General features: G+C 35.4%; 1 protein-coding gene across 1 annotated transcript; it reads right to left on the minus strand.

Moving 5' to 3' along the window:
• Positions 1-388: 388 nt before the first annotated feature.
• LOC147405073 (agamous-like MADS-box protein TM6) lies at positions 389-7058 on the minus strand. Its single transcript, XM_086441190.1, has 7 exons — positions 6705-7058; positions 6501-6567; positions 6322-6383; positions 3467-3566; positions 1836-1877; positions 1701-1745; positions 389-789 (listed from the first exon to the last, which is right to left on the minus strand). Exons 1-7 carry the CDS (start codon positions 6890-6892, stop codon positions 616-618), a joined length of 678 nt encoding a protein of 225 aa, XP_086297316.1. The 5' UTR covers positions 6893-7058; the 3' UTR covers positions 389-615.
• Positions 7059-20934: the final 13876 nt, after the last annotated feature.

Below are 20934 nucleotides of genomic sequence, written 5' to 3' on the forward strand. Positions count from 1 at the left end.
GATTTGTTTTTTTCTAACTCAACTATTTCTATACTATTATAATGAGAGAAGGGTGAGTATTATCGATGCAAAACCATATTTGTAAACTTTTTAAATTACAAAAAACCCAAGCTACCCGAAATCATTGTGTTATCATTTTAAAATATCTCTTCCATTCTTACTAGAATAATTCAATTAAAAAATGATTCTATGCATCTACTTTCCTACTCTCCTATGACACCAGCTCTAGCTTCGAGCAACTAAGGGTTTTGTTTAGTACTATAAGAATATTAGATATGAAGCATTGTAATAAGATGTATTGTGCATGCACCAAATCCTATTTTTATGGAGATCAAGATGAGTTTAACTAGTTACGATTATGATTAGATTTGTTAGAGAGAGTTAGATCTATTCTATACACATATCCGTCTTCCATCAATAACTAAAGTTGACTACATGTTTACACACCACTTATACTTAAAATTGAAGTTTCCAATAGAGGCACAAAACCCATTTTGAAGTAAATAGGTAACATAGTAGGTTCCAAATTAGGGTACTAGTTCAATTCGATATAATCCCTAATGACCACATTGATTAGAAGTATCTGAATGGGTTATGTGATCTCTATAACTCTACTCAAGCAAGATGTAGATTACCAAATCCATATCCTCCTCCGTTGTGAAGATTGGGTTGACCTGGCTGCAGGTGGAAAGGAAAGATTTGTGGATTGTCCGGCACTAGTCCAAGCGAGGATTCATAGTACCTTCCGTTATCTGCTAATTCATAGTAAGGTTCCCCATCTCCACCTTCCTGAACTCAATGCGGGATTGTTAATTCTTCCATGAAAAGGAAGAAATCTGAAGATAATAATGATGATTATCAGCACAAAACTATGATTTCAACGCCATCGTTGATGCATCACATTGATTAAAAAAAGGAAAAATATTTTTAGGTGTGAGATAAGAGATGATTGGTATTTTTAGAAAACCTGAGATGATAAGTGATTGGTGTGGAATACAAACTCATCATAGAGGTTAAAATAAATCTTGAAAAAACGTTGTTAGATACATTAGAAAAAACAAAGTGGCAAAACAGTTGCTAAAAATAGGTGAATAAAAAAAAGAAAGACTGGCATGGCCACTATCAATACTAATTCAAAACAATTTTGATTAATGGTTCCAAAAAATTATGGAGGCAGGTGTGACTAGGGGAGATGTCATTCAATTAGAATCTTAAATGGGTGATTTACTAAAACATGCACTGAAAAATTGAAAAATTACTAAAATGGCTCACAGTTCATTTTTACCATTTCGGATTTAAAATATTTCCATTAAAGTGGGGGAAAAATTCACAGTTTTATATAACAGAACTTTTTTTAAATTTTTTTTTACTGAAACTAAAATAGGGAAAGTATTTACTGTTTTATAGAATAGGAAAAAAAATTATTATTCATTTCACAAATTTACAGTTTTGGTATAAAAAAAAACAAATTAATTCTGAAAACGGTAATTTACTGTTTTTGGAATTAAAATGAATAGTATATCGTTTTGATAATTTTTCAAATTTACCCAAACAAGGAGTTCAAAGAGAAAAAGAAGGGTAAGAAACAAATGGACTCATGGCACATATCTCTTGGTGTGCATGTTTCCAAAAACAACCTCCACAATGATGATGATGATGATGATAACAAATATGGAAGAAAATAGACCTGAAATACTTACAAATTCATGTAGGAGATTTGTGTGTATTTCTTGCGAGTTTTTTAGCTGCAACAATGTAAATGAATATCAGTTTAAGTAACTGGTCAAAAAAATTAAGGAAAAAAACGTAAATGAAGATGTGGAGATTTAACTTACTTTTTTCCTGTAAGTTTCAGTTTGAGCAGCAATCATGTGATACTGTTACGAAGATCGTTTTATTAGCTTACATGATATAAAGTAGTAATTCAATAAGTCGTTTCTTAGAATCCAAAACAAACAAACTGACTTCAAGAGAGAGAAACTAGTTCAAAAAGATCAGAAAATTCCCTAAAACCTGTCAGAATAAGATGGCAAATTTTTAAAACCATTCTATTAAGAAACATTAACAAAATTAAAATATTAAAAAATAATAATAATATATTAAAGCCTTATCCCAAAACTTCCGGATCAGCTGAGCTAATCAAGTTCCTCCATCCAAGTTATCAAAAGCCATGTCTTTTGTTATTGCAAATGTGTTTATATCTATTTACACTACCTCTGTAAGAGATGCATCATATTATGATGCATGAGATACATTGTATCATTGCTAATGTATTTCATAATAAAGGAAGGTTCAGGTGGTGATTATTATATCTATATTAGGTTAATCTCTAATATCTTAGTTGATGTAATCTCTATAAATACCCTAATAGGATTCATGTAACATTCATTCAAGAATTCTCAATAAACTCAGATTTCTACATGGTATTAGAGCTCAAACTCCATTGAGCAAATCGTTCTAGGTAAGCCGTTCTTCGGCGATGGCATTGCCGCCATCATTACGGTCATCGCCGAACTTAAATCTCTTTTTTTCCCTTTATTATTGTTCTAGTTTTCTTCAATAAAAATCACACATTTTCTATATCTTTACAAATCTCCTATATCGAAACATTCATCTCTTACAATCTCATTTTTTTTCTTATCAAAAATCTCTCCAACGAGAGTTATTTTATTTAAATCGCATAATCCTTCTTTATATACTCTTAGGAGAGATCATGATAAATCTGGTCTTGTAAGCCACCGACTCCAACAGATTAAAAAAAAAAAAAAATAGTAGGATGTGACAATTATGTACTTTACAGACAGGCGGTGATCACAAGAAGTACGATTGGATTTTGGGCGATCTAATAGCATATCAATTGATGAGATCGAGAGCATCCATTCAAAGAAACCAATTGTATACTTTTTCTTCAAAAGACCATGTAATTGCGGGAGGATGTAAGAGATGCATCATATTATGATGCATGAGATACATTGTGTCATTGTCAATGTCGTATCTCATGATAAAAGGAAGGTTGAGGTGGTGATTGAGAATAAAATATTTAGCAATATCTATTAAGATATTCTAAACTAGGAATTATAGATAATTAGTATATCTATTTTAGGTTAGTTTCAAATATCTTAGTTGATGAAATATCTATAAATACCCTAATAGGGTTCATATAATATTCCTCCAAGAATTCTCAATAAACTCAGATTTCTACAACCTCATCCATATTGTTTTGGATCTCTCTTTCTTCAAAAACATTCAACTTTTATGTTCCTTCCAAAGGGTATAGAATCGACCTTAGTTGCACATTAAATTTCTAATTTGATAGTGGTGAACATTTAGGTCAAAAGATGCCAAGAAAAATGTTAAAAGAGCCACATTCACAAGATGAAAAACTTGTTTAAATCATCCAAAAAAACATAAAAAGGATGATATTTCTTCAGAAATTCCATAGAGCCTCATGAGTAAAATATCTCACCTTTCGTTCACGAACGATTTTTAATGAACTCTCCATATCTTGCTCAAGACCGCGCAATTGCTCGAAGCTTAAATCGTCCAAACCTTCTCCAATCCTTGTCCTATCAACCATTCCTTAGTCTATGTTAGGTGCCCAATTTAGCAATTAACAATTCTACTAGTTAGTAGATTAGATACATAATATTTTATAACATATGACCGAGGTATATTGGCGTAGGACGCCTAGAAATTTGATTGAGGGCGTGATTGATCAAGTGAGATGACTAGTTTTTGGAAGAAAAATCAACTGATTTTAGCCAAAGGTTGAAGATGATGGCATTTAGGATTTTTCATTAGTCTATTAGAAAATACCAAGGTCAAGGAGGGCATGTTATCAGGTTGAAAATATAGTGGGTATCTCAAATATTCACCAAAATATTATTTAACTGTTTTCAAGTTCATAATTTTATAACTAGAAGTTTGTGGAGCCCAATTCTTGAATGTTGTGAAGACTAAATTTCTAAAACAAACACCTTCAGGTGAGTATCTTTGCTTAATTTGTCAGCCATTCAAAAATCATACTATGTTCAAGAATGCTATCAAATTGCAAATATAATGAATGGTTTCAAGATATCTAGCACCAATTCTTCAATGTTTATTTCTTGAATAATGATTTTCTGACGCCCCCCTCTGACACACGCCCCCATATGCCCCCTGACATGGCATGAGCTAGAAGCATAGATTCTTTTCCTTGGAATACACAACTGCACATATTTGTGGGGATGTACAGTTGTGTATCCCGTGGGAAAAAATCTATGCTTCTAGCTCATGCCACATCACAGGGCGTCAGAAAATCACGACTCTTATTTCTTTTATCAGGTGTCAGCTAGCTTAATTGGTAAAAGTATGGGTAATGAGCTTAGACCCATAGCTCAGTAGGTTTGACACATTGCAAAGCAGCTTTGAGGTCATGGGTTCAAGTCTAACTTACCCATCAAAAAAAAAAAATTTCTATTAGTGATGATACCACAGACTTGTGTTCAAATCAAGTTATTGATCTCATTAAAAACAAACTAACAATCTAAGAAAAATACCTGCAATGTTTTTATTGATCAAAGAAAATTTTCTTCAACATTGTAACAAGATTTATTCAAAGGTTGGTGAAGTTTTATGGATTCAATTTAGTAATTAAACATTTTAGTAGTCAGTAGATCATGATTTTATAACCCAATATTTTGTCTATTCTCGGCTCCCACTGGTACCAACTCGACTTGTTTAAGTCAACTCATATATAAGAAATGAGTAGCGTTCAATGGCCAACAGTTTGGCAAACATTTTGGCAAACACATTTTTCAAACATGGGTTAGAGGTCTTGGAATGGGCTGATTTTTGGTGAGGATGATCTCTATGGTGAGGAGATCATCATCACCAAAATTCAGCCCATTCCAAAACTTCTAACCTCATCAAAAATGGTTTAACAAAAAATGGACGGTTCACGATTTTTCAACTTGTAAAATGGGGCTAGAAGTTTTGGAATGAGCTGATTTTTGGTGAGGATGATCTCCTCACCGTAGAGATCATCCTCACCAAAAATCAGCCCATTCCAAGATCTCTAACCCATGTTTTGAAAAAGTGTTTGCCAAAATGTTTGCCAAACTGTTGGCCACGGATAGGGACCCATAATAAATCACAGATTAAATCAATTAAAACAATTAATTAATTCAACATTTATCTATATATATATATATATTAGGGGTGCAATTTGGTTCGGTTTGAGGTCAAATCGGAACTTAACCGACATAGGTCGGGTTCCACTAAATAAGAACTAGAACCGAGCCAAATTCCATTGGAACCAAATCAATCCAAACCGAACTAAAGTCGGATTGGTCCGGTTCGGCTCTATGGATTGCCAATATTCTATAAATTGTAAGTAATATTGTTTAATGAAAAAAATAAACATATAATAAATATAAATTTTCATACAATAAATTACTAATATATCTATAAAAAGTCATTAGTTTATCCATAAAAGATCATTAATCTATGTCCTAACTCCTAAAATAATTCATAATAATTATGATATACATATATATTTATTTATTGTATACGAGTTCGGTTCTATACAAGTTTGATCCTAGAACCGAACCAAATTGATTGGTTCTCCATTTTTGTAACCTGGAACCAAACCGCAACTTATTCCAAACCACCCCAAAGCTATCGGTTTGGTTTGGTTCTCGGTTTAAACCGGACAACGTTGCACCCCTAATATATATAATTATTTCTTAATATAGATCGAGTAGTAAATGCTTAATCACAAAATATTATTTTTATATAGAACCATTTGCGAAAATATTTATTATTTTATATCAGAAAACACATAAAATAACCGGGCGAGTCATCTCAGGCGAGTTTTTAAGCCATGATATTTAATATCTTATATACTTAATAGGATAAAGCATATGGTTTAGAACTTGTCGAGTTGATTCAGAAACTGATCAAGTTTGATTAGGAACTTAGATGAGTTATATCATATTTAATGTTCTTTTTCTTAAATAAAAAAATAAATACAATTATACATTTTAAAATATATAAATTTATCGAGATATTTATTAATTTAATATTTATTTATTTGATCTGCTCTGGACTCGTGAGTCACTAAGTTTTCGAAATGAGTTGCCCAGACAAAGCTTACTATCTTACTCTAAAAGATAAGACCCTTAATTAATGGAAAACGGATCAAATTAATAAAATTTAATTTAGTTTCTTTCGTTCATGTTTTTCCATTTTTTATATGATGAAATACTTCAGATCGCACTGATTTACGATCCAATCCACCTAATTAACAAGTAAATTAGTAACAGAAACTCTACTTTATACCTAATTTCTCTCCTAAGTCTCATATTAGTCTCCAACTGCTTGTTCACCATCTCTTGCATCCTCTGCAAATCCACCAAGAAACATAAACAAGTGAGCAAAAAAATAATTTAATCTCTCAAACTTCAAAAACGATCCAATTAAGAAAAATCTTTGAAAAAAAACGAGATCGTTGAACGAACCTCGTAATGCGAGTTCCATAGATCAATTCCTGAAACCTGCTGATACTGATCGAATAAAGTCTTCATTCTAACAAGCAACAATCAATCAAAAACAGAAACAGAAGCAGAGGAAATTTAAAAAAAAAAAAAAAAAAAAATGCTTCGATAAAAAAAACTAGAGTTTCCGAAGAAAAAGAAGAATAGAGATCGATTAGTAGATTTTACGTTGTCGAAGGACTGATGAACTCTGATAATTTTCCAGTACCAGAGAACATGATTAGAGAAATCTCCGCATCGCAGAGAATCGTAAGCTCTCGAGCTTTCTTTACGATTCCAGTTCTTCTCTTTGAATAGGTGACTTGTCTGTTTGTCACATTCTCTATCTTCTTAATCTCGATCTTTCCTCTCCCCATCTCTCTTCTTCTGCAAATCAATCACAGCCGTTGATTTAGATTATTACTGAGATTCTGAGAATTGAGAATTTTTTTGGGTCTATGAGAGAACATATATAATAATATAAGGTTGCGTTGGGTTGGGGAAGAAGAAAGACGAGAAAGAGACGAAGCAGAAAAAGCGACTCCATAATTAGTAATCGGACCAGAAGCTGTTGCTTCTATAAATGGAGAGAAATCGTAGAAGTGCTTAATGGTACAGAGGATGTGACGTATCCTGGGAAAGTAGATCCAAGTCGAAAGAGGGATCACCTGACATCTTTATAAACGTGCTTCGTGTCATTAAATTAGACTGTGTTTCATTACCCATGAAAAGTGGATTTTTTTTATTGGATTTTTTTTTTAATAGAAAATAAAAATTCACCCTCATTCAAAAATTGTAGAAATTATAGATTGTTTTTCTATGATATAAATTATAATAGAAAAATTGAAATCTACCCCCAAACAAAATCCTAATCTTTTTATTTTCTTCTCTTTCAATTTTTTTTTGTTTTTGGTACAATTAGATGTGGGATTTCAATTTTTCATGTTGCCCATTCTCCCACCACCTTTTCCCATGTAATTTGAAATTCAGAGGATATTATTTCTCATGTGGCCAAACAGACCCTTAGTTTTTATTATTTAACTTAAATTTGATTAGGATACTAAAATATATTTTTTTAAAAAATTTTAATATAAATAAAAATATATGAAAGTTAATGATGACTGATTTTTCTAATACATTGTATGTGTATTACCTCAAGATATGCATAACTTTAAATATTCAAGTAACACCTCTCGAGAAATAGGCGAAATTAGGGTTACCCTCGCAAAATACAAGATGAGCTCCCCTTTGAACTTTCGTTGATCTGGTCAAATCAATACCAACATTTGTTCTGTTGACGATTTACGGTTGGAATACCCAAACTACCATTGTAGCATTTAAATAATCAAAATGTCATTGTTTGAGTTCAAAAAATAAAAAATCAAATAAAATCTCAACCGTTGGATTGGAATATTTCACACCATTGGATTAAAAGAAAATCCAAGTTCATCTTTTTAAAGAAAATGAAGATGAAGTTGGGATTTACCTCACTTGTTAGGGTTTGTATTTGTTATTGTTGGAATGTTCTCGAGAGTATTAAGGTTATATTCTTTAAACCTATTACTTTTAAATCCTACCATTAACATCTTTGAATTCGATTTCGATTTTGGGATAGATTTTGGTTAGTCAATTTAAAGATCTTATGTTTCATGGAATAGATGAAGATTTCAACTCTCATGTGAGCTCTTTTAACCATTTTATCCTTAAGGCATAAGTTTTTGGGAAAAAAAATCAAGAATTTTTTTTTGTTGTGGTTCTTTACTAAGCGGGAGATAGAATTAACATATATATAAGGGGGGGGGGGAGAGGGAGGATTTTCTTCATTGACTCATATTTTCTCTCGATTTTTTTATTTTTGTTTTATTATTTTTCATGTGGAGATTTTGGGGTGAACACATTGATATTAGGTTGAAAAAAATAAAATTGAATTAAAAATGATGAGAAAGGGTAGGAAACAATGAGATTAAGCTTCAAAATAACAAATTTTAGGGTTAGATCGATAAGATGAAAATGATTCGAGTTCTCAAGGTTATTTATTGCCTTTATAACGATTAGATCGAACACAAATGAGTTTTAAATAACCTAGTCAAAAATAATTTTAACATGTAAAAGTATTTCTGACATTTTATCATCTCTATTAACTGATTATTGTTTTTGTTAACAATTTGACCGAGTCAACAAAAGTCAAGGGATTAAACTTCATCTTGCATTTTGTAGGGGTGAACACTAATATCGCCTATTTTGTATGCTCTTTGAGACTGAGGGGTAAAAAAAAAGTTGAAAGGATATTATTAAGAAATGGGGAGAAGAGGAAAAATAAAAAAGTGAGTTAAAAACGGTAAAGAAGAAATATAGTAAAATTGGATGGATATTAGAGGGGTGGAGAGAGGAAATACAATAAAAATAAGTGGAGTGAAGAGAAAAGTCAATAAAGAGGTAGTTTGAACTCTATTGTAGTTGTACTCGATTGCACCCTAATTCAAATCTGAAGAGGTTGGGTTACACTTTAGATCCATTTGATAATTCTTTTCATCAAAATAGGGGTCTAATCTATAACTCGACTAAAAAAACTTTTAGGGATGGAAGTAAACTTATTGTTTTATAATATATTTTTCTTTTTATTTATAACATCATTCATCTAACTTACATAATATACATGTATAGAATAGACTAAGCGATCCAACCCATATTTCAAATTTTTCCTCTAAATTGTCATCTTCTTCATCTTCAAATTTGAAAAAGATGCTCACCTCTAAATCAATTTGAACTCTAATTACCTCTTTTCTAAAATAATATTCATTCACTTAAAAAGTTGAAAACAGAAGAAGACAAAAATAATATTTAAAACATGTTTTATGAAAATAGAAGGTCTAAAATGACATTTATGGAAAAAGGTAGATAAAATAAATATTAAAAGAAGAATAGTGATTTAGAGAGGCCCTTTATTATTTCTCTCTCTCTCTCTCTCTATATATATATATATATATATATATATGGGAAATGTTCGGCACCAAACATTTTGGCAAACATTTTGCCCAACCATTTTTGTCCTACATGGGTTAGAAGTTTTGGAATGGGCTGATTTTTGGTGAGTATGATCTCCTAGAGATCATCATCACCAAAAATCAGCCAATTCCAAAACTTCTAACCCTATCAAAATGATTTACAAAAAATGGACGGTCCATGATTTTCAACTTGTAAACATGGGGCTAGAAGTTTTGGAATGGGCTGATTTTTGGTGAGGATGATCTCTACACCGTAGAAATCATTTTCACCAAAAATCAGCCCATTTCAAAACTTCTAACCCATGTAGGACAAAAATGGTTGGGCAAAATGTTTGGTGCTGAACAAGACCCTATATATATATATATAAACAATGATTTTTTTAAATATGGGTTAGAAGTTTTGGATGGAGCTTATTATATATATATATATATAAACAATGATTTTTCTAATATAGGTTAGAAGTTTTGGATGGAGCTTATTTTTTGTGAGGATGATCTTTATGATGAGAAGATCATCCTCACAAAAAACCAGCTCAATCTAAAACTTCGAAGTCCAACAAAAGTGGTTTACAAATTATTGGTAAAACATTGATGGTCCACATTCTAAATCATTTTTTATGGGGTTAAGATGATCTTCTCATCATATAGATCATCTTCACAAAAAATTAGCTCGATCCGAAACTTCTAACCCATATTTTGAAAAACCATTGTGTTTTACATATGTTTTTATATATGGGGTAGCGTTCTTTTGACAAAATCTTAGACAACCTTCTGGACAAAGTTTTTTCTTTTGACTATGATCTCTATAGTCAGTAGATCATCCTCACAAAAAATCAATCAATTCTAAAACTTCTAACCCCATGAAAAGTGGTTACAAACTAACAGTAAAAATTGATGATTCACAATTCTTCATCTTATAAACTAGGGTTAGAAATTTCAGAATTGACTAATTTTTTGCGAGAATGATTTTCTCAGCATAGAGATCATACTCACAAAAAATCAACCCATTCTAAAAATTTTAGCCCATATAAAACAAAATGCTTTGTCTAGAATGTTGTTTAGGATTTTATCAAAAGAACGCCACCCACCCCCACACACACATATATATAAAGGCAAGATGAGTAAGAATTCAATAAAAAGGCAACATGACCAACCAAGCAAGAACCAATACAAAAGGGACTACTCAATAACCATACAACACACCCTATCTCAATTGCCTACAAAATCCTCAAAGAAAACCCCCGTAAAGTCCTTGGAAACCTTTGACCAAAAGAAAAGAAGACCCAAAATAGAAAAAAACGATTTTCTTACAATCCTTTGCCAACACATTAAAAGTATGAATATTCTACTCACTCCTAATACTCCAACACATTACAAACGAGGTGAAGCTCCACAACAACCTCTTCACACCTAAGAAACGGTAACCAAGTGAAAACCAAGAAACAAAAATATATTTAACCATTTCGGGCATGCATGTTGAAATGCCAAACAAACTAAAAAAATAGGTCAAAATCTCTGAAGTAAACCTACAATGGATAAGAATATGATCAGTCAATTTTCATTCTTTTAAACATAGCAAACAACTATTTACCCCACACATACCCTTCCTCATCAATAAATGAATTGTTTGAATCCTCTCAAGCACCGTGGTCCATATAAAAAAGGCAATGTTTGTAAGAACCTTAGGAACCCAAATGGTTTTATGAAGGAAAAAATGAGGGCTTAGTATTACAAAGTGATTGGTAGAAGGACTTGATTGAAAACCTCTCCTCCTTACTTTCCTTCCAAATTCTTTGATCCACTCTCCCAAGATCAAATTAGATTGAAGAAGTATTGGTGATTAATCTCCCAACATCTCCCATCTCCCAATCATTAAAATGTCTCATTTCCCCAAAGTCCCAAGCCCACTCTCTATGCACAAACCTTCTAAAGTTGGCTACTAGTAAGCCCTTCTAAAAGAAAATGGAATAAAGGGATGGGAACTACTCCCGAAGTGATCGAGTACCACATGCATAAATTATCTTCCCAAAATCTCACCATATCTCATTTGCCCACTTTGAATTGCATTCTCACCTTGAAGAATGGAAGAACCTTCACAATAACTTTCCACAAACCACATATGTGTGGGGCCCTAACTGTCCCACTCTCCCATCCAAAAGCATCTGACCCAAATTTTGTCACTATGACCTATCTCCACAGACTACCCCTTTCCACGCCTAACCTCCAAAGCCACTTGCCCAAGAGGGTTGAATTTTCCATCCATAATCTCTTGAACCCCATACCGCCAAGTTTCTTCTTCGACCACACCAATTTCCAACTCACTAAATGATGCTTCTGAATATATTTCCTATCATGCTACAAGAAATTCTAAAATAGCTTGTCTAGCCTCATTTCCACATTTTGAGGGATTTTAAACATAAATAGGAAATAGACCGAAATACTGGAGAGTGCGCTCTTAATCAAAGTCAACTTGTCTCCTTTGTAGAGGTAATTCGTTTTCCAAACTGCTAATTTCCTTCCCACCCTTTTAGTAACAAGGTCCCACATATCTAATCTCCTATAAGGAGTCCCCAAGGGTAGTTCCAAATGTGTAGTTGGAAGAACACCCACCTGCTACCCCAAAGAAGTTGTAAGAAGAGACACAACATGGACTTTCCTTACCGGTAAGACCTTGTTTTTTCTCATGTTCATCGGAAACCCTGAGATTACTTCAAAACAACACAGGAGGCCACCTGAACTCCTTCTCTGGTCAAGAAAAGTATCTAGGAACACTAATGTATCATATGCAAATTGTAGATGTGTCACTGTCGATCTCCCCAACACCGACAGTGAAATGGGATAGAATATCACTCGTCCCACCTCTATCCAACATCCGCCCAATAGCTTTCACTACAATGATGAACATGAAAGGAGAAAGAGGGCCCTTTGCCTTAGACCTCTTGCACTCTTGAAGAAACCTTGAGGCGATCCGTTAATTAGAACCGAAAAAGAAGGAGAGGACACACAAGATATGTTCCACGAGGTGAAAACATGTATTTCAAAATTTTCCAACTAACATGATTGTAGGCCTTCTCAAGGTTCACTTTCCACTCCACCCCCACTTTTCCCGACTTCAATCTCAAATCAATGCACTTACTTGCTATTAAAACTTCCTCTGTGATTTGTCACCCCTTTATGAAAGAGCCTTGGTTTCTACCAATCAACCCTTGAATAACACTTTTTAACTTATTGGCTAAGAGATTGAAAATAATCTTGTAAGAGGTGTTCACCAAACTAATGGGTCTAAGATCCTTAATATCCTTTGTCCCCAATAACTTAGGAATCAAAGCGATGAAGGAGCAGTTAGACCTCCGATCCAACACCGACTCCCTATGAAACTCCTCCACCACCAACAATAAATCTCTTTTAATTGTCTCCCAGCAAACTTTAAAGAATTCAATAGGAAACCCATCGGGACCTGGACCTTTATCGTTACTAATACCGATTATAGTATTCTAAACCTCCCCCTCCTCAAAAGGTCTTTCCAAACTCTCACATTGCAAACCATTAATCATCTCAAACTGTAGGAGCTCGGGCTTCAGTCTGTTAAAGTGTTGCACTAAGTAGATATTTGCATAAAAACCAACAATACCTTTGGCAACGTCCTCTTCCCCCCTCTAGCCACATCCCATTCACCCTTTAACTTTGAGATGAAATTGTTCCTACAATGAGAACTGGCCATGCTATGAAAGTATCTCCCACTTTTAACCACTTCACTTTTGACTTTTTCTTCCAACTTATCTCCTCCAAGGATGCCAGCCTATGATAAGTCGCCCTCAAATTGAATCGCGTTGTCTTGTCCGCTATCGAAAGAGGGTGTAACTCATTAACCCAATCAATCTCCTAAATTTTTTAGAGCATCTCATTCTTCTAAACATTGACTCTCCCAAAAAAAAATCCTTATTCCATCTTATTAACACCTCCTTTAAAGCTTTCACTCTTTTCTGAACAAGATTCCCCACTGCCTTCGAAGGGAAAACTATCCTACCACCCCGATATCAACTTTTTGAAGTTTTGATGATGTAGCTGTTGAGATTTGTATAGGTGTGCACAGATCATTTTAGGTGTGCACAGATCATAGAGATTTGTATGGGCAGATTTTTAGGGATTTAATTAGGGATTCTAATTCTATTTATATTCTGTATTCGATCAATTAAGAATTAATATCAAAACTCAGTTTGTTAATATGGTATCAGAGCCAAACCTCATTCGAAGATCCCTGCTCTGACTCTCATTCAAAGATTCCCGTGTAGAACCAGTTAATGAACCATAGAACGGCCGTCGTCATCGCTGCGCAGCCGTGTTGCTGTGCCATAAAACAGAGACGAACCACCGTGTTGCTTTGACGTAAAACAGAGACGGACCAGCAAGAACAAGGTTCTGTAAAATCTTTGCAATCATCAAAAATAAACCAGATCGATTTCTCTCCAATCATCATCGTCGTGTGTTCTAGTTCAGACTAGAAGACGAAGTTGAAGATCAATACAAACCCATCAAACGCAGTCGAGAGAACCAGAGGTCATCACCGCTGCTCTCTCCAATCATCATCGTCATCTACGCTAGTGTTCTAGTTCGGATTAGAAGACGAAGTTGAAGTCTTCGTTTTCAGCTTGGTTTTCTGCCATTGATGAACCAGACGAAGATAAATCTGGTTTATTGTTGATTTTGTAAAACAGGGCTCTTTGTGCGCACATCGTTGCCAACCCGCCCACATCAGTATCCGTCCACTACTGCAGCAAATAGTTTCAGACGCTTTCTCTAGTTTGCCTTGTTAATAAATAAAAAAAAAAAAAAAAAAAAAAAACAGAAACAGAAATATGAGTGAACACATTGAATCGTCTGGAACCAGACCTACTCCAATTCTTGTTCAGTCTGAGGGTGCCTTTAATGCAGGCATTCAACTTACCGAAACAAATTACGACGTGTGGTCTCAATTGATGGAGATGCATATTGCTGAACGAGAAAAACTCTCTTACATCATGGGTAAATCCGCTTCACCTACTGTGTCAGATAAGGGATATGAAAAATGGTATGCTGAAAATCAGAAGGTGAAACGCTGGCTTCTCATGTCCATGACTCCTGACATCATGAAGCGTTATCTTCGTATATCCACTGCCCGTGAAATATGGAGTACTCTATCCAAAGCCTTTTATGATGGTAATGATGAGATGCATGTCTACTCTTTGCATCAGAAAGGCTTCTCAGCCAAACAAGGTACCAAATCACTCTCGGTATACTATGGGGAGTTAACAGAAATCTTTCAAGAACTCGATCATCGTGATAAAGTGGTCATGAAGGATCCTGATGATATTATATCATACCGGCAGTCCATTGAGCGAACCCGAGTACACATATTTCTTGCTGGATTGGAGAAAAGTTTTGATCAGCTTCGACGAGAAATTTTACGTCACGAGCCACTCGAAAGTCTGGAAGAGTGTTATTCCTTAGTCCGTCGTGAGGCCATACGATCTACTACTTTGAATGAGGAAATTGAGAAACCTGATGCTTCTGCTATGATTTCCCGTCATCGACCCAATCCGACAGTCCAAGACCGGCCCAAAACCACCAATCCGAAAAATTCCAACAGCTCAGACAAACCTACATACAAATGCACTCACTGCAATCAAACAGGACATTCAAAAAGTCGTTGCTTCGAACTTATTGGATATCCAGATTGGTGGGACCCAACACGGCATCGAAATTCCAAGCGGTCATCCACTACAGCAGTTGCTCAAACAAAGGAAGATGATGCCCCTCCTACGTCATCAACATTAATAACCACTTCAACAATTGGAGGTAAGGTCTTCACTACTTCTACACCTGTTTTGAATAGTGCATGGATAATTGATTCTGGTGCTACTGATCATATGACATTTGATGTTAGACAAGTCTTAAACCTTAACCCATCTTCCCAAAATTGTGTCTCAACTGCCAATGGTAATACCACCCCGGTTGTTGGGGAAGGGTCATCACATCTTACTAATACTTTACATCTTGATTCTGTGTTAGTCGTTCCTTCCTTAGATTATAACCTTTTGTCAGTATCTCAAATTACTACTACCTTATCTTGTGTAGTTATTTTTTGGCCTGATCATTGTGTGTTTAAGGACATTCAGACTCGGCAACCGATTGGTTATGGTGTTAAGAAAGGGAAGCTATATTATTTGGACTTGGAGTCAGAACCTTCCAGCAGATTACGACAAGCATTAGCAGTAGAGTACACTGATTCACCAAAGAAGATAACTGAGATCTTGCTTTGGCATCGACGTTTGGGACATGCCTCCTTTGGTTATTTGAAAAAGTTGTTTCCTAGTTTGTTTACGAATTTGGATATTTCTATTTTAAAATGTGATGTGTGTGAACTTGCAAAAAGCCATCGTGCCTCATTTCCTTTGATTTTAAATAAAAGTCTTGTTCCTTTTATGGTTATTCACTCTGATGTTTGGGGACCATCCAAAGTCCCTACATTTGGAGGATCACATTGGTTTGTTACCTTCATAGATGATTGTACTCGGATGACTTGGTTATGTTTGATGAAATCCAAATCAGAAGTTAACTTGCTATTTCAGAAGTTTTATACCACCATTCGTACACAGTACAATGCCCGAATACAAGTATTACGAAGTGATAATGGTGGAGAATACCATAGTTCTGACCTTCGGCGTTTTTTGGACTCTCATGGCTTAATCCATCAAACCAGTTGTCCAGATACACCTCAACAGAATGGTGTGGCTGAACGCAAAAATAGACACTTATTGGAGGTTGTTCGTGCTTCCCTCATCGAGGCTAACATGCCATTATGTTATTGGGGAGAAGCTCTTCTCTCTGCTGCATATCTCATTAATCGTATACCATCTCGTTCTATTAGCTTCAACACACCCTTCCAGACACTTGCAGAAGCTGTTGTTGCTCCAACAGTCCCAAACCTTCCCCCTCATGTCTTCGGATGTGTTGCCTATGTTCATCTTCCGAAACACCAACGCCATAAGTTAATGCCTCGAGCCTTGAAATGTGTCTTTGTTGGATATGCTCTTCATCAAAAAGGATACAGGTGCTATCATCCCCCTACTAAACGCATGTTTATCACTATGGATGTTGTTTTTCATGAAAATACTATGTATTTCTCTAAGTCTGACTTTCAGGGGGAGTATCTTGAGGAAATTCAGACTTTTGTATACAACTTTGAGGAAGAGATTGTGGAAGTATCTGATCCAAATGTAGGGGATTTGGATCCTAGTAGTCAAAACTTGGATTTAAGTGGTGATATCCTACACAATGACACCATAAGTGTAGAAACGGATGAGGTGGAACCTATTGGTCAAAACTTGGATCAAAGTGAAAATGAGCACCCAGAAAGTCGAGAAACGTCTGAAACTGAGCTCGAATCTCTCCCAATTGATACACCAAACCAATCGGTGTCTGAGTCATCCAGGAGACAGTTACCACAACGTCACACCAGAGGTATTCCAAAACCTACATATGAACCTCAATTGTCTTGTAAAGTAAGATATCCCATGAACCATTATATGTCTACACATCGATTGTCACAAACAAATCAGTCATTTGTCCATCAATTATCTACTGTATCTATACCTAACAGTGTGCAAGAAGCCTTAACTGATCCAAGATGGAAAGCCGCAATGAATGAAGAGATGGCCTCCTTGCAGAAGAACCAAACTTGGGAGCTCGTTGACCATCCTACAGGAAAAAAGACAGTTGGTTGTCGATGGATCTTTACTGTGAAATACAAAGCTGATGGTACGATCGAACGTTTTAAGGCGAGATTGGTGGCAAAAGGATACACTCAAACTTATGGAATTGACTACACTGAAACATTTGCACCTGTAGCCAAAATTAACACAATCCGGGTCTTGTTATCCTTAGCTGCAAATTTTGATTGGCCATTACAACAGTTCGATGTGAAGAACGCATTCTTACATGGCGAACTCTCTGAAGAGGTCTACATGGATCTTCCACCAGGGTGCATGGTAACAGAAAGACAAAATCAAAAGGTGTGCAGATTGAAGAAATCATTATATGGATTAAAACAGTCCCCTAGAGCTTGGTTTGGACGATTCACCAAATCCATGACAATTTTTGGTTACAAACAAAGTAATTCAGATCACACATTATTTTTAAAGAAGCAACATGGGAAAATTACTGCACTCATTGTATATGTAGATGACATGATCGTTACAGGCAATGATCTAGAAGAAATGAAAGTTTTGAAGGAATACTTGTCTAAGGAATTTGAAATGAAGGATTTAGGCTTCTTAAAATACTTTCTGGGAATTGAAGTATCTCGATCGAGTAAAGGAATCTTCCTATCTCAAAGAAAGTATGCCTTAGATCTACTTCATGAAACTGGTATGTCAGCCTGCCAACCAGTTGACACTCCAATGGAAGAGGGTCTGAAGTTATGTATTGAAACAAGCCAAGTACCGGTAGACAGGGGGAGATATCAGAGACTCGTTGGAAGACTAATGTACTTAGCTCACACAAGACCAGATATCGCTTATGCTTTGAGTATGGTTAGTCAGTTCATGCATAATCCCGGTGAGCAGCATATGAATGCGGTTATCCGCATTTTGAGGTATCTAAAATCTGCTCCAGGGAAAGGAATTCTATTCTCTAAAAACTCAACCAAGCAAAATATCGAGGTATACACAGATGCTGACTGGGCCGGATCAGTTGTCGATAGGCGGTCAACTTCAGGATACTTTACCTTTGTAGGTGGGAACTTAGTTACATGGAGGAGTAAGAAACAGAATGTTGTTGCAAGATCTAGTGCAGAAGCTGAGTATAGAGGAATGGCTTTAGGAATTTGTGAGGCACTGTGGTTGAAATTTCTCTTACAAGACCTAGGCTATTCCCTAAAGCAACCAATTCAACTATATTGTGACAACAAAGCAGCATGTGATATAGCCCATAATCCAATTCAACATGACCGTACAAAGCATGTCGAGGTAGATAGGTTCTTCATTAAGGAGAAACTGGATGAAAAAGCTGTGGAACTACCAAAGATTCGGTCAGAAGATCAGTTAGCAGATATCCTTACCAAAGGGGTATCCAATCGGGTTCTTTCAAAGTTCTTAGACAAGTTGGGCATGTGTGACATCTATGCACCAACTTGAGGGGGAGTGTTGAGATTTGTATAGGTGTGCACAGATCATTTTAGGTGTGCACAGATCATAGAGATTTGTATGGGCAGATTTTTAGGGATTTAATTAGGGATTCTAATCCTATTTATATTCTGTATTCGATCAATTAAGGATTAATATCAAAAACTCAGTTTGTTAATAGTAGCCACATAACCTTCAATCTAAAAGGGATATGGCCTCTCATGAACAACCTGGCTTCGAAAAAAATAAGCCAATGGCCAGACATAGGGTTCGAGATAGCCACTTGCGAGAACATCCCTACCATCGTAACCCAATCTGTCGAGACAAGAAATCTGTCCAATCTGTTAAGAATCGGAACATCATGCTGATTTGACTATGTAAAACTCCTACTTTGCAAGGGAATATCCACAAGGTCAAACCTACTTACAAAATCCCCAAACCTCTGCATCTGAGGCGTAATTCTAGAACCCTCTTGCAGCAAGGCCGGTTCCCATAAGACCGTGGCTGCCACAAACATTATGGATGGCTCGGAGAGGGGGTTCATGGGTAAGGTCTTAACGTGGTTGGAAGGTCTATATTTGGAGACGTGAGCAATGATTTAGATGGGATTTCTCTAAAATAGAGATTCGATGGAGTTAGATTTAAACGTCTCCCTCTCTATATTTAGATTTTTATAACCCGATTGGAGATGCTCTAACAGGCTGAGCTAGGGCATAAGCTAGACATATCGTTAGGCTCTAGCTCGGCCCAGATTTAATGGGAGGGAAAATTTTGAGCCTAACCCTTTGCAGTTCAAGATCAAGGCCTTGAACCTTTTTTTTAGATGGACTAAATTAGCATCAACAGACCCAATTGATACCCCTAGAACAGTAGAAGTTTACTGGATATCGTTCCTCAAGAATTCCTATTAATATCTCTAATCTTAATTGTTTGTTGTACAGAGATGTCAAGAAAATTGAGGGATAATTTTAGAGTTCAATAAAGTCCAACAACCAATAAGTCAATAAGACTCAAGAGCTTTGATAACAATATTTCACGACACTATCTCTTTGGTTGTTGAACCTTTGAAGACATGAAAATAAGAACTAAAATGAAAATTGCAGTGTCGATGTAGAATTATGGAACGATATTTCCTTCAGATTGGCAAGATGCAATCATGTCGACGAGTCCATGATAGTGACCAACATATTGGCTTTATTTTGGATTTCTTGCTTTTTAAATAATCATTAGGAAATCTTTAATTGTGCTGGATATTCTATGTCTAATGTTGTTGGACAATATATTTATTATTTTATAAGGATATGATAATCCAAATTATAATCTTGTCATTTAAAATTTAATGCTTTTGTGTATTATAAGATTAGTTGAAGAAATAAAAAAGTTTTGAAATGAGTTATCTCTTGGGGGAGTACACTTAGGACCCACCCTTAACACACCATGTCGACAATCTTAAGCTACATTACACGATTTATCGTGTTCGATCCAATTGAAATCGGGCGCTTGGCATGTGACTCTAAAAAGAACCTAATTAATAAAGGTGGCTTTATAGAGGGCATTTCAGAGAACAAACATAGGTCAAGAGGGCGTGACTTGACTCTTGAGTTTGAAAACATAGGCGTCGATGTGTCAATTGAACCCGTTAACCTGCAAACATGGCCCGCCCGAACAAATAAGGGTTGGGGCCTTAATCTTGAGCCCAAAAGGTAGGGCTAGGTTAAAATTGCCCAACCCGGCCTGCTATTATATTTTATATGTAAGTGGTTTTATGTTTTTATAACAAAAGATAATTCAAATAAATTATAATATAATGATCTAGTTTCATCTCTAATCGTTTTCCAATTAAGATATATATTGGATCCCTATTTTGATGAAAAACAATTAATAGTTTGCTACCAATGATTTCAAAAAATGCATAATTTTTTTTTTTTTTTGAATAAAACTCAGAATCTACCCAAGCCCTTTAGGGCTAGGCTTGGACATTAGAAACTTAGGCCCGACGGGAGTATAGGGCTCCCGCGAGCATAGCCCGGCCTGAAGCCACCCATTGAAAGCCCTACACAGGGGTTTACATATATTTATTGACCAAACCTAAAACATGAGGGTGATATTTGGGCTGGACTTTTCGCAAAACTCAAGCCCAAATCCAGCCCATTAGTTGAACTTGGGTGGGGCCTCATTGATTTGTGAAATAGGAGTTGATGGGATTTTGGATAGAAAAATCAAGGGTTTTCTCCAAGAGATTAAGGAAATATT

Source organism: Akebia trifoliata, chromosome 4, assembly GCF_017979445.1.
Source record: "Akebia trifoliata isolate Shusen 1 chromosome 4, ASM1797944v1, whole genome shotgun sequence".
In the NCBI taxonomy this organism is placed as follows: Eukaryota; Viridiplantae; Streptophyta; class Magnoliopsida; order Ranunculales; family Lardizabalaceae; genus Akebia; species Akebia trifoliata.